The sequence below is a fragment of the Siniperca chuatsi genome, linkage group LG15, assembly GCF_020085105.1.
Source record: "Siniperca chuatsi isolate FFG_IHB_CAS linkage group LG15, ASM2008510v1, whole genome shotgun sequence".
NCBI classification, from domain to species: Eukaryota; Metazoa; Chordata; class Actinopteri; order Centrarchiformes; family Sinipercidae; genus Siniperca; species Siniperca chuatsi.
In genome coordinates this window covers 10837771-10849603 of record NC_058056.1, presented here as the reverse complement: position 1 = coordinate 10849603, position 11833 = coordinate 10837771, and the positions used below count along the sequence as shown (strand labels likewise).

General features: G+C 40.8%; 1 protein-coding gene across 1 annotated transcript in view; it reads right to left on the bottom strand.

The window, feature by feature from the left end:
- Positions 1–208: 208 nt before the first annotated feature.
- Positions 209–11833, bottom strand: part of LOC122862468 (connector enhancer of kinase suppressor of ras 3-like) — a 36096-nt gene continuing 24471 nt past the window's right edge. The window contains exons 5-13 of the mRNA XM_044168011.1: positions 8940–8981; positions 7816–7935; positions 7546–7605; positions 6749–6817; positions 6457–6603; positions 3286–3410; positions 2532–2719; positions 2333–2419; positions 209–1469 (exon numbers count right to left, since the gene is read on the bottom strand). Of these exons, the coding sequence (XP_044023946.1) occupies positions 1180–1469; positions 2333–2419; positions 2532–2719; positions 3286–3410; positions 6457–6603; positions 6749–6817; positions 7546–7605; positions 7816–7935; positions 8940–8981 (1128 nt within the window). The 3' untranslated portion in view covers positions 209–1179. The remainder of the gene's footprint in view (positions 1470–2332; positions 2420–2531; positions 2720–3285; positions 3411–6456; positions 6604–6748; positions 6818–7545; positions 7606–7815; positions 7936–8939; positions 8982–11833) is intronic.

Genomic DNA, 11833 nt, shown 5'->3' with positions numbered 1-11833 from the left:
GAGTGGAAGTTAATAATGACTAAAGCTGTCCTTCACTGACATATTTTTATGATAAAATATGTCATTTTTCAGTATGTAAACTGATACTAGAACAACATAGTTCAGCAATGTAGTTTTCAGAAAGAAATATCATCCCACATGCTACATTATAGTTACACATTAAGCAGTAATTCCACACCCAATGGTAAAATAAAGACAATACAAAAGATCACTGACATGAACTGCAATTTTTAATAAAACGCTATTCAAAACTTACAAAACGCAGATAAAGCAACAATAGACACTTCTTCCCTGTATTGTCTTAAATAATACTGTCATTCTGTCTCTTGTGATCTGTGGTCTTTCCACAGCATGAGCTAACAGAAGGCCATTTGGTTACCATCAACCAGCCGTATGTATAGGCCCTTTAGGTGGGTAATTGCAGAGTAAACTGAAACACAGGATATAAAAGTTTACTGAATGAGTGCATAGCTTTAAAACCAGCACAAATATTTGCTAGTGACAAGATATAAACATCCTTTTACCAACCAATGCAGCATTGTCAACTAAAGTGACTATAAAAATCTTTCTCAAGTATATGCATAGCTTACAATCTGAGGCAACCTTTGGCAGAGGGTGTAACTAACTGGTCACAAAAGTGGAATTTGAAAAAGAAAACAGTAACATGTACAGTATAAGCAGTTTCACTAACAAAATATGTTGCTTGTTTCACTTAATTTTATTTTTATAACTTATTTATCCAAATAAAATCAAAATAAGCAAATAGCTTTAGTGATATCAGGCAAGTTTTAAATAATGGTACCAGAGAACATTTCAACTGAAACATGACATAACTTAATATGTACAGAGGAGTCCATAGACAGCACACAAGGCGAAAGCGTCTTAAACCTGAACAAACTGTATCCTCTTGAGGCAGAGATGGGATTTGTAGTCAGAGATGAGGAGGGTTGTGGGCAGTGTTAAAGGGGTGATGACATAATGTAGTGAGTACTACAAAAGCAAGTTTGGTTGAGGAGTAGTAATTGGTAGTAGTAGTAACACCAGGGAAATATGGAGGTTGGGGAGAGAGGAGTGTGAGAAAGCCCAAAGCTGCCAAAAAAACAGCTGGGCGTTAAAAATCAAAGGCACTGAGGAAGGACACAAGACAGGAACAGGAAGGCCCGGACAGGAAGCGCATCATCAGTGAGTCAATAGCTTAAGCCGCGTGATCCAACTGACCAGTAGTGAGCGTTCTGCCGTTGCGCGCTTGGAGGTGGGGGCTACAGGGGCCTTTCTCATGTCCTCCTGGTAGGGGATGGTGGCGCTGTTGTGGAGGTCTGAGTTGGAGTAGTAGCGGCTGCCCCTGATGTGGTCCACTCTGACAAGTTGACGTTCCCCCGCAGGCCTGTAGGGTGGAGACACTGAGGGGACCTCCTCTGCAATGGTGGGGATCCTCTCATTGCTCAGGTATCTGTACAGGAGGTCTTCACCTAAAGCAGAGACACAATGAGAAGTCATCTTATAAAAGGCACTGGGTGTTTTTATCAAACTGTCATTCACATACAAAAAAACTACATGATTTTGATATTGTGATAAATTATACATGTATTGATACCAGAGCTTTTGAGACTTGTCCTATAGGTCAAGTAAAAAAAATTTAAAAAATCAACCAGCAGTCAGTGCTTCTGGCACTTCTTATCTTCATTTAAAATCTTCATTCAGAACAAAGCAGTGTGCAGCATGATCAGCACTAATGTTAATGCTTAAAGGGTTAGTTCGACATTAGGGACGATTAGGGTTATATCGCGGTACTGGTAAGTGGATTTTGTTTGCTTTGGACAGAGCCAGGCTAGGTTTCCCTCCTGTTTGCAGTCTTTATGCTAAGCTAAGCTAACTGTCTGCTGGCTCCAGCTTCATATTAATTAAATAATTTAAATAATATGTTTTACTTTTAGACACGATCTTTCATCAGATCATATAATGGATGCATGTAATTGTCAAGAAAGTTTTGAAGATTGCCAAAAAATAATATTTTTGAAGGTTTTTTTTTTTTTTTTTTTTAAATTGGTTGTAAATTTACCATTATTGGCGGTGAATATGTTATAATCTTGATACTGGCCTTATGTTGTTTATCTTATGATATACAGGCTCTTGACAATGTGCTCAAACGCCACTTGTAGGGCAATTGATGTGTGTACTGTTTTGTAGTTTGTTGCACATAATTTATATAAACCATGAGTATGAAAAAGTATCCTTGTCAAACCATAAAGATGCAATCCTTCAAGTGAGGTTTGAACATGAAACCTGGAATTATATGGGTTTCACCTGAAAGTGAAAGCATGCTTGTACATACCTTTCCTTCCCTGTGTCCAGGGCTTAGCGTAGGGATCTACCACTGCAACACAGGTGTCCGCTGGCATGGACAGGGGCCGGGGCTTCCCTAGAGGCAAGAATTTAATATTTATCAAATGCATTATTTTAAGATCAGAATTTTTCTATATCCATTGGTGGAGTCTGTTTATAAGATTCACTGAATGAGAAAAAATACTGACCACGCGAGGGCTTGTGCTCCCTCATTCTGGGCTGGATCACGTTGGCCTCGATGGGACAGCCAACGCTTAGCTTGTCATAATCAGCGATGGTGCAGCGTCTTCTGCTCTCCTTGTCCAGAAAGGAGTTGGGTGACTCAGAGCCCTTTGGTCTCTTACTAATGCTGCAGAAGGATTCTGTTCTCCCCTCTCTGCGTAGATAAACAAATGCTCATTTATTTATTTATTTATTACAACACAAAATGCCGCTTTACGGTATAAAGCAGGATACCGCGATTAGGATGATTTGTTAGCCAACAATGTCATGTTACTGTAATTCAAATGAAATAAATACGACAGGGCTACACACTTCATATTGAAATTCAGTTTCTAGCATTTTAAGTGAATGTGACCACGTTCTGTCATCTTCCTGGAGGTGGAAGATGAAACAGCTGTTGCATAAGGACTATGCTGGGACTGGTGGGAGCAGAGTGGGCTGAAGACAAGCAGAACAGAATGTGCAGTAGGAGGGGAGGGAAGTAAGGTGATCACGGGTCCGGGACACACTCATTATCCACCTGCCTCAAAGGCCTGGATGAGGAAATGTGGCAAAGGTTGACTAGAGGTGAAGGGAGGCGGTTGGTCTCTCTCCCTCTTGCTTCTAGTTCTTTGTGTTGTTTAATGGCTTGTGTTTTATGTTCTAACGTTTAGAACTCAACTAAAAAAAAACGAAACCTCATAAAATAACAAGCTTGGCAGGTGAAATGGGACAGCTCACCGTGGGGTGTATGGCATTGGAGGAGGAGGGGGGATGTATAAGTCCAGGATAGCCGGCTTCTCCTTTTTGGTTGATCCGTTAGCTGAGCCACAGGGAGACTGGTTTCTGATCAAGGAGGAATTGTTCTAAAAAATACAGCACAATAATTTAGTTAATACCATTGACTTCGCATACACTAAGTAAGTATGCTTCAAGTATGCTCCTATGCATGTATGTACAGTATTGTTCAAAATAATAGCAGTACAATGTGACTAACCAGAATAATCAAGGTTTTTAGTATATTTTTTATTGCTACGTGGCAAACAAGTTACCAGTAGGTTCAGTAGATTCTCAGAAAACAAATGAGACCCAGCATTCATGATATGCACGCTCTTAAGGCTGTGCAATTGGGGTATTAGTTGAAAGGGGTGTGTTCAAAAAAATAGCAGTGTCTACCTTTGACTGTACAAACTCAAAACTATTTTGTACAAAAAAAATTTTTTTCTGGGATTTAGCAATCCTGTGAATCACTAAACTAATATTTAGTTGTATGACCACAGTTTTTTAAAACTGCTTGACATCTGTGTGGCATGGAGTCAACCAACTTGTGGCACCTCTCAGCTGTTATTCCACTCCATGATTCTTTAACAACATTCCACAATTCATTCACATTTCTTGGTTTTGCTTCAGAAACAGCATTTTTGATATCACCCCACAAGTTCTCAATTGGATTAAGGTCTGGAGATTGGGCTGGCCACTCCATAACATTAATTTTGTTGGTTTGGAACCAAGACTTTGCCCGCTTACTAGTGTGTTTTGGGTCATTGTCTTGTTGAAACAACCATTTCAAGGGCATGTCCTCTTCAGCATAGGGCAACATGACCTCTTCAAGTATTTTAACATATGCAAACTGATCCATGATCCCTGGTATGCGATAAATAGGCCCAACACCATAGTAGGAGAAACATGCCCATATCATGATGCTTGCACCTCCATGCTTCACTGTCTTCACTGTGTACTGTGGCTTGAATTCAGAGTTTGGGGTCGTCTCACAAACTGCCTGTGGCCCTTGGACCCAAAAAAAGAACTATTTTGCTCTCATCAGTCCACAAAATGTTCCTCCATTTCTCTTTAGGCCAGTTGATGTGTTCTTTGGCAAATTGTAACCTCTTCTGCACATGCTTTTTTTTTAACAGAGGGACTTTATGGGGATTCTTGAAAATAGATTAGCTTCACACAGACGTCTTCTAACTGTCACAGTACTTACAGGTAACTCCAGACTGTCTTTGATCATCCTGGAGGTGATCATTGGCTGAGCCTTTGCCATTCTGGTTATTCTTCTATCCATTTTGATGGTTGTCTTCCGTTTTCTTCCACGTCTCTCTGGTTTTGCTCTCCATTTTAAGGCATTGGAGATCATTTTAGCTGAACAGCCTATCATTTTTTGCACCTCTTTATAGGTTTTCCCCTCTCCAATCAACTTTTTAATCAAAGTACGCTGTTCTTCTGAACAATGTCTTGAACGACCCATTTTCCTCAGCTTTCAAATGCATGTTCAACAAGTGTTGGCTTCATCCTTAAATAGGGGCCACCTGATTCACACCTGTTTCTTCACAAAATTGATGACCTCAGTGATTGAATGCCACACTGCTATTTTTTTGAACACACCCCTTTCAACTAATTCAACTAATACCCCAATTGCACAGCCTTAAGAGCGTGCATATCATGAATGCTGGGTCTCATTTGTTTTCTGAGAATCTACTGAACCTACTGGTAACTTGTTTGCCACGTAGCAATAAAAAATATACTAAAAACCTTGATTATTCTGGTTAGTCACATTGTACTGCTATTATTTTGAACAATACTGTATACAGTATATCAGTTTACTGATGAAAACAAATGAAGTCATTGCTTGCTTTTTTTTAAATCCCAAATTAAGACTAAATATGACTTGCTGGCAACTGGGAGGAGTTTACCACATGTGGTGAGACATTTAAGTGCTTGTGTGTCTCCCTGAGTATAAACCTTCTTGTTTGAGGTATGGAAAGATTGTAAGTGAAGTCCAAAATAGCCTGCAAGACATGTACTTAAAACTGCACTCATTTACCACAGTTATGTTTCCCAACACTCAACAACATTGTGCCCTTGACTAAATGTACGACTCTTATTCACCGCCATTCTCATCAGACCTAAATGATATGTCTGAATGATATGTCTGTGTGATGTGATATATTAATGACAAACTAAACATCCGATTTGGGATCTCATGAATCATTCCCCCCTTTCCTTCACCAAATAGCTCCCATGTGGGCAAATTATACAGTATTCCAAAGCCAGTGTCATTCATTCCTGTATCAGGGTGTATGATTTGTCTCTGTTTTGCCTTCTGCAGCCTTATTTTCGCAGATAAACTGAGATAGCTAACTCTGATACGCCTGACTACTTGTTAAAACAAGATGCTGGTGGACATGTTGACATTGGCCACCTTTGTGATGAGAGGCTCTTTGTTGCTTTGAGAAACCCACTCTTATCTAATATCGTCTCATCTTGCCTTCTCAGGCGATAAAACAGGCTATGCATGATGAGGCAATGCCAGAGCCTGAAATTTGGTAGTCTTAGTTTACAACGGGCTTATTGTCTCCCTGTCTGTTAAAAGGGACTCTGGTGCAGCGATGTGGTTAAAAGCTAAGTTGAGCCTAATGTGTTCACATGAAGGAGAACAGCAAATTGGATTACAGTCACTTAACATTATTAGCACAATATTTATCAGCTACCCCTGACCTTTATGTGAACAATAGACATTTGGGGTGTTTCCTCTTGGGAAAAAAAAGGGTAAACCCAAAAAACATGAATTCTTCTAAGTCCTATTGTCAACACCTGGGCAATTTGCTTCTAATAAACCAGATACAATCTAACCAGACTCCAACACTATAGGCTGGCAGCTTGATCTCCTAGACTGAATGACATCATGGGACTTTGTTTGTTTGCCTCTGATGTTGCGCATAAAGAAAAACTCAATGTTCTATTCAATTCAGCCAGCAGCACTTTCAGGGTGGCACTGTGACACTTGTCTGAACATGCTGGAACCAACTCCCTAAAAGGCTGATAATTGGTTGACAATGACTAGACGCACAGGCTTTTGTTGATCTTCCATAATGAAAGGAGGAAGTGTGGGAGCTTGTGTGCATGTACCTGTGGTACTGGGGGCTTCCAGCGCATGTTCTTGAGTGGGGCGGGGGTGAAACCTGTTGTGCCTGTGGGCCTCTTCTTAAGGAGTAAAACCACACCTTTAGGGTCCTCCCTCAGTTTGACAACCATGTTTTTCAGCTGCCAGCCCACCTGGTTAACAGGATGAGAACAAACACAAAAACACACACACTCCATTAACATTCCATTAATATTTATGAAGTGTACTCAAATTGACAACATGTATAGTCAATATGTAAATATCTAAGGACCAAAAAAATAAATAAAAGGCTCTTACTACTGTCTGCTGGTTAACCTGGATCACCTCGTCACCAGCATGGATCTTCCTGGTCAGGTCTGCAGGTGACTAAAGAACAAACAAAATAAAGGTCAAAGCCTGATAAACCACTTTTTATAAAACACTGACACTTGCTGCCAACACACAGCATACTATTCACAAAACCTTGCTGAAATTAGAGAACCCCAAGTTCAAACTGTGAGAAAATACAAACACTCTCTGCGTGTATGAATATCAGTTGAATTGTTTTTCATGTCACACAGATGTCAAAACATGATTAACTAGTCATTGCTGTTGGTGATTCAGGTCCTGATTCGCGGACGATGCTGGTGTATTAGTCACTAACTGGTTGTCTCAGTGTGGGGAAAGGTAGGACTTCTTGTTGTGGAGGCTGTTTGTGACATTTACTGGTTACTGGAGTGCAGAAACAATTTCCTTAATGGATGAGCAGTTCTTAACTCCTTCAGATAACTCAGTGAGCCCTCAGGAGAGGAGGAGGAGGAGAATGAAGAGGAAGGTGAGGAGGAGGATGAGAGTGGGGTGTTTTTTTCAACCAATATCAGAAGCTTGTTCTTAAGAGTGAGGTGCAAAAAAACTTCGCAATAATAATGACATTTCTAAGTAAGTAAAAAAACTAACACATATGACATAAGACATATGATGGGCAGCAGTGCAAATGGCCAACTGCTTCATTCTGGACTACAACCAGTCTCTCACTGTATTTTCAATATTTAAAATAATTCAAGCATGGAAAGGGGCTGACTGTATTCTTGTGGTCAGCTTATTGTCATACTTACATGCTCTGTGGTTCCCGTGATGACATGTAACCCATCGTAGGTAGACTTAATGTACATCCCCTAAGGCAAAAAAATAAAATAAAAATACACACAAGAACATTTTATTTATGGTTTCAGTAAAACTACAATATTCCCAGAGGGAGATAAATGTATGAGAGAGATGTGAGGGTCACAATTTGACAAACATTGCATGCATTCCTGGCCTGCACACCCATAAGGCAGACATTTTAGGTTTAGGGCTGAAAAAATAGTAAGACCAGCATTCCTTACCAGACCCTCTCCCGGTTTGATATTGGTCAGTTGGACTTCCTCCAAGCAGGCCGACTGGCTCATCAGGGGGTCAGAGGTGGTTCTCACGGTCTGATCACAGATGCTGTTCAAAATCTTAGACTGTAGAGGAAAAGGCAAAACAAAATGCAACAATGAATAAAATAAGAAGCACAAGACTAATAAACTTCTCACAGTGATTATAAGCACTGTGCCAATTCCTCTTTTGGTGTACTGTGCCTTCAATAACCAGGAAATATTGTGTGTTTTACAGGTTAGAACAAGTCAGGTTACACTGCTACTCGTGACACTCGTGACACAAGAACTTATCCTTCATCAGTTAGTTATCTTACTCCCTGTGTACATGCCTGTGTGTGTGTGTGTGTGTGTGTGTGTGTGTGTGTGTGTGTGTGTGTGTGTGTGTGTGTATTCATGTTTAGTGCAAGACTTAATGGGCTAAAAGGGGCCATTAGTGTGCTATTAACTGGATGTACCAGTGCACACACTACATTAAAAATCAGACCAGTGAGCACCACCCTTCTTTCTCATTTGTCATTAGTGGAGGGGTCTTTTCTGTGACATCTCTTCTCAGGCACATGCATTGTGTTGCATGCATTTACACATGGTGTATACTTTATGTAGAGTTGAGCATGTGGAGAAAGAAGACAAAGAAATGAGAGTGATAAAGACAGAAACTGGAGGAAAATACAGGTGACAAAAAGCTGGGAACAAAAGATGAAAGCAAAGACGAGAGAACGAAAATGCAAAATTGCATGAAACGAAGAAATGGACAAAGAGACTCGGCTCTAATGTAGACTTCACTTGAGGCTGTCTGAGAGAGAGACAGAGTGCTAGAGGAAGCCCAGTATTAGCCCAAGGGGTCTGGAGAGTGTCAGCAACAGGAAACACTGATTGATGGCCGGGGCGTATTATAGCCGCCTCCTCTGCTGGCAGTCCTGTAGACTAGTCTGCTCCATTCACTCAGAAAACTGACCTTGCTTCTGAGAGCCATGTCACACAATCTCAAGATATTCACCCAAATGATCAACCAGACCTTTTCCCCCTATATAGGCACTTCATTAAGTTTACATTATGGGAAACAAAGAGAAGAACTACAGTATACTTACAACTTCCAGGATCTTGTCTTCCATCTCGTAAACACTGCAGTCCTGTTACACAGAAGACAGTGATGACAGATTAGGCTTGTGAGGAAGAGGATTTTCAATGGCTAGAGAGAGAAAAAGTATAGGGGTTGGGTAAATATGATATAATCAGTATTCTAGATATAGAACTGAGAAAAATGGTGAACAGCCACAAATAAACAGCTTTTAGATTCAAATTACCACTCTGCATAATTCTAGGGAAGCTATAATTGCATAATCCCCTGTGTGAGTCAGTAAACTATACTGGAACGTAAATTCCATACTAACACTTATGTAGTAACAATGTGCAGATGACATGGTGGGGAACAATTGGGGAAAACATGTAATGATGTTCAGAAAGCCCTCATCCAAACAGTGCTTTGGTTTTCTGCAAGCATTTGGCTGAATCACTGCTTTCCACAGTTGTAAGTGGGTGGGCTAGTGGAGGCAGGGGTTGGAAGTCAAATAAGACACAGTAGCTGTTTGAGGGAAGGAACCAACAATAAAATCTGCAAAGTCAGTGGGGAGACCACCGTCCCCCCCAAGTGTCCCAACCCAGCACTCATAGACTGCAGCTGGACTGGACACAGCTGAGGCAACAGCCTCCCCTGACAACTGTGTTGTTGGTGGTGAAAAGGCCCCTGTGTGTGTGCAAAATTGGCTATATGCCTGTTTATGGAATTGGCTATATGCCGGGAATGCCCCAAGGGAAGCCACCCATCAAAACAAAGGTAAACTTAAACTTCATCAAGTCTCTTATTTCTGAAGCCCTCACAAACCACAAGCCTTTGTCAATGCAAAATAAAGAGAAGCTGGTGTTGTGGCCCTCACAGTATTAGTGACATGCATAGGCATGTGCCATGTACAAAGCCAGTTCTGTTACTCTTTGTAAATCCATTATGCAGACAGCAAATGGGGGTCGAGCAAGTTTTTCCATATTTCCATAGCTTGCATTCCACTGGGCTAAAGGGGAGGGTCTGTTTTCAAATGCACTTGACTTGTCATACTGTTGGTTTGTTTGCATTTACAAGATCTGCATGACTGTCTGTGGCCGTGAGCGATGGCTTCACATCAAAGAAGAGAACATCCTATGCTCCCTAACTATTATTTTGGATCTGTGTTTGAGTGCCTGTTTGAAGGACTGAACTCTTTTGGTAAAGTAAGATACATGTGACTTTGCCACGTTTCCCTTACGTGGGGGAAAAATGAAAAGCCAAACACAAACATTTTGTATGAAAAAACACAATCATAATAGGTTTCATTTCACATATTGGTCCCCAAATCATGTTTCCATTCAATATATTTTCTAAAGTCAGCCAAGAACATATGGTGGTTTCAGAAATAATTTGGCTATGCTGGCGTAAACATGTAGCTGCATATTTCTTTTAGAGACTGGCTCATGTTTGGATGACTACACTGTTACTAAGTGGGAACAATGACTAAGTGGGATGAGCTAAAAATACATATTTCGATGTTTAGAGGTTGTGAAACAAAACAGTATCATTATGTGCTGCAGACATGGCTTGGCACATCTCCCATCAAGCTTCAACATTTATGGAACATTTCTCTTGTTTCATAGTACCATCAAATCATGTGAATACAATATCACAAATAATCCTTCCAAGATGTGTTCGTGATATCCAAATTAATCCCATATCTTTGTCAAAACCAAAGTCCTTCTAGTACACAGGAGCCAGATCATAAGCAAGTGCTGAGAGAAGCTGAGGGACAATTCCCTGGGTGTACTGATCCTTCACGTTATGGACTTGATCCCACAGCCGGTGAGGATCAGATGACTCTCTGTGTGCTGCACTCTGGGCCTTTGATCTGCCACCAGAGCGGATTTGCACGGTCGAGCAACGAAGTGGCCGAGAGAGAGGAGTGCTGGCACAGTGCAGGAACCTGGAGTGTAGCTGCCTTTTTACAGTAATGAAATAAAGTCCATGGACTGCAAAAATATAGACCTAACCTTCTGACATCCTGTTATTTATAAAAGGTATCAACATATGATGGATATTATTTGTTAAAGTTCAGTTTTTGGCCTACATAATGGAATCTCTGTTTTTTCTGCTAAAAATAGAGAGAAATAAACTTCATATCTGATCCAACAATTCAGGAGTGGGAAGCACGGATAAAAGACACAGGGGATCAATGAAAAATGAGTCCTTTGAAAGAGAATGACCTCCACACTGGCAGGTCAGCCAAGATGGGTGATACGTTCACAATTTTATGGCCGTGTCCCATTGTGTGTGTACACACAGGCTTCATTCAGGCAGAACACATAAATTGTGTGTTCTAAAAAGCCCTAATTCTTGGCTGAAGTTCATGAATGAGCTGGGCAAACCTCACGCTGTCCTCCCCCATCATAAAACTAATCACTGTGGCAGTCTCCTGTGCAACCTATTTTATAAACCAGTGGCTCATACTCTGGCCTGCAAAAAACAAAGGGAGTCTAAATGGCCCAAAGGAATGAGAAAGAAAGCCAAGAGTCTTCGAACTCTGTGTGTAATTTGTGTGCAAGTTTAAATACTTAAATTATGGGATGAGTTGGAAATAAGCCTCCTCATCAGTGTTTCTGCAGTTACATACATTGCTATGAGCTGATTTATAACCAACAGAGGACCAAACTTCATCTCTCCTCCACTTGTTGGAAGAAACTAATATCTGCAGTCTTACAAGACTCTTTCAGCACCTCAAGAGTTTATTCTACACCATAACCTCTCCACTTCACATGGCAGTGTGGGAAATGTATATCCCCACTTCTCCTGGATGACCATGACCGAGACACCCACAGTAAATCACCAGAGGTGTTGAAATCCCAGACTCTGGCGAGGAAATAGGCACTCTGGGAAAGGAATTTATTTTGATGCAATAACCCT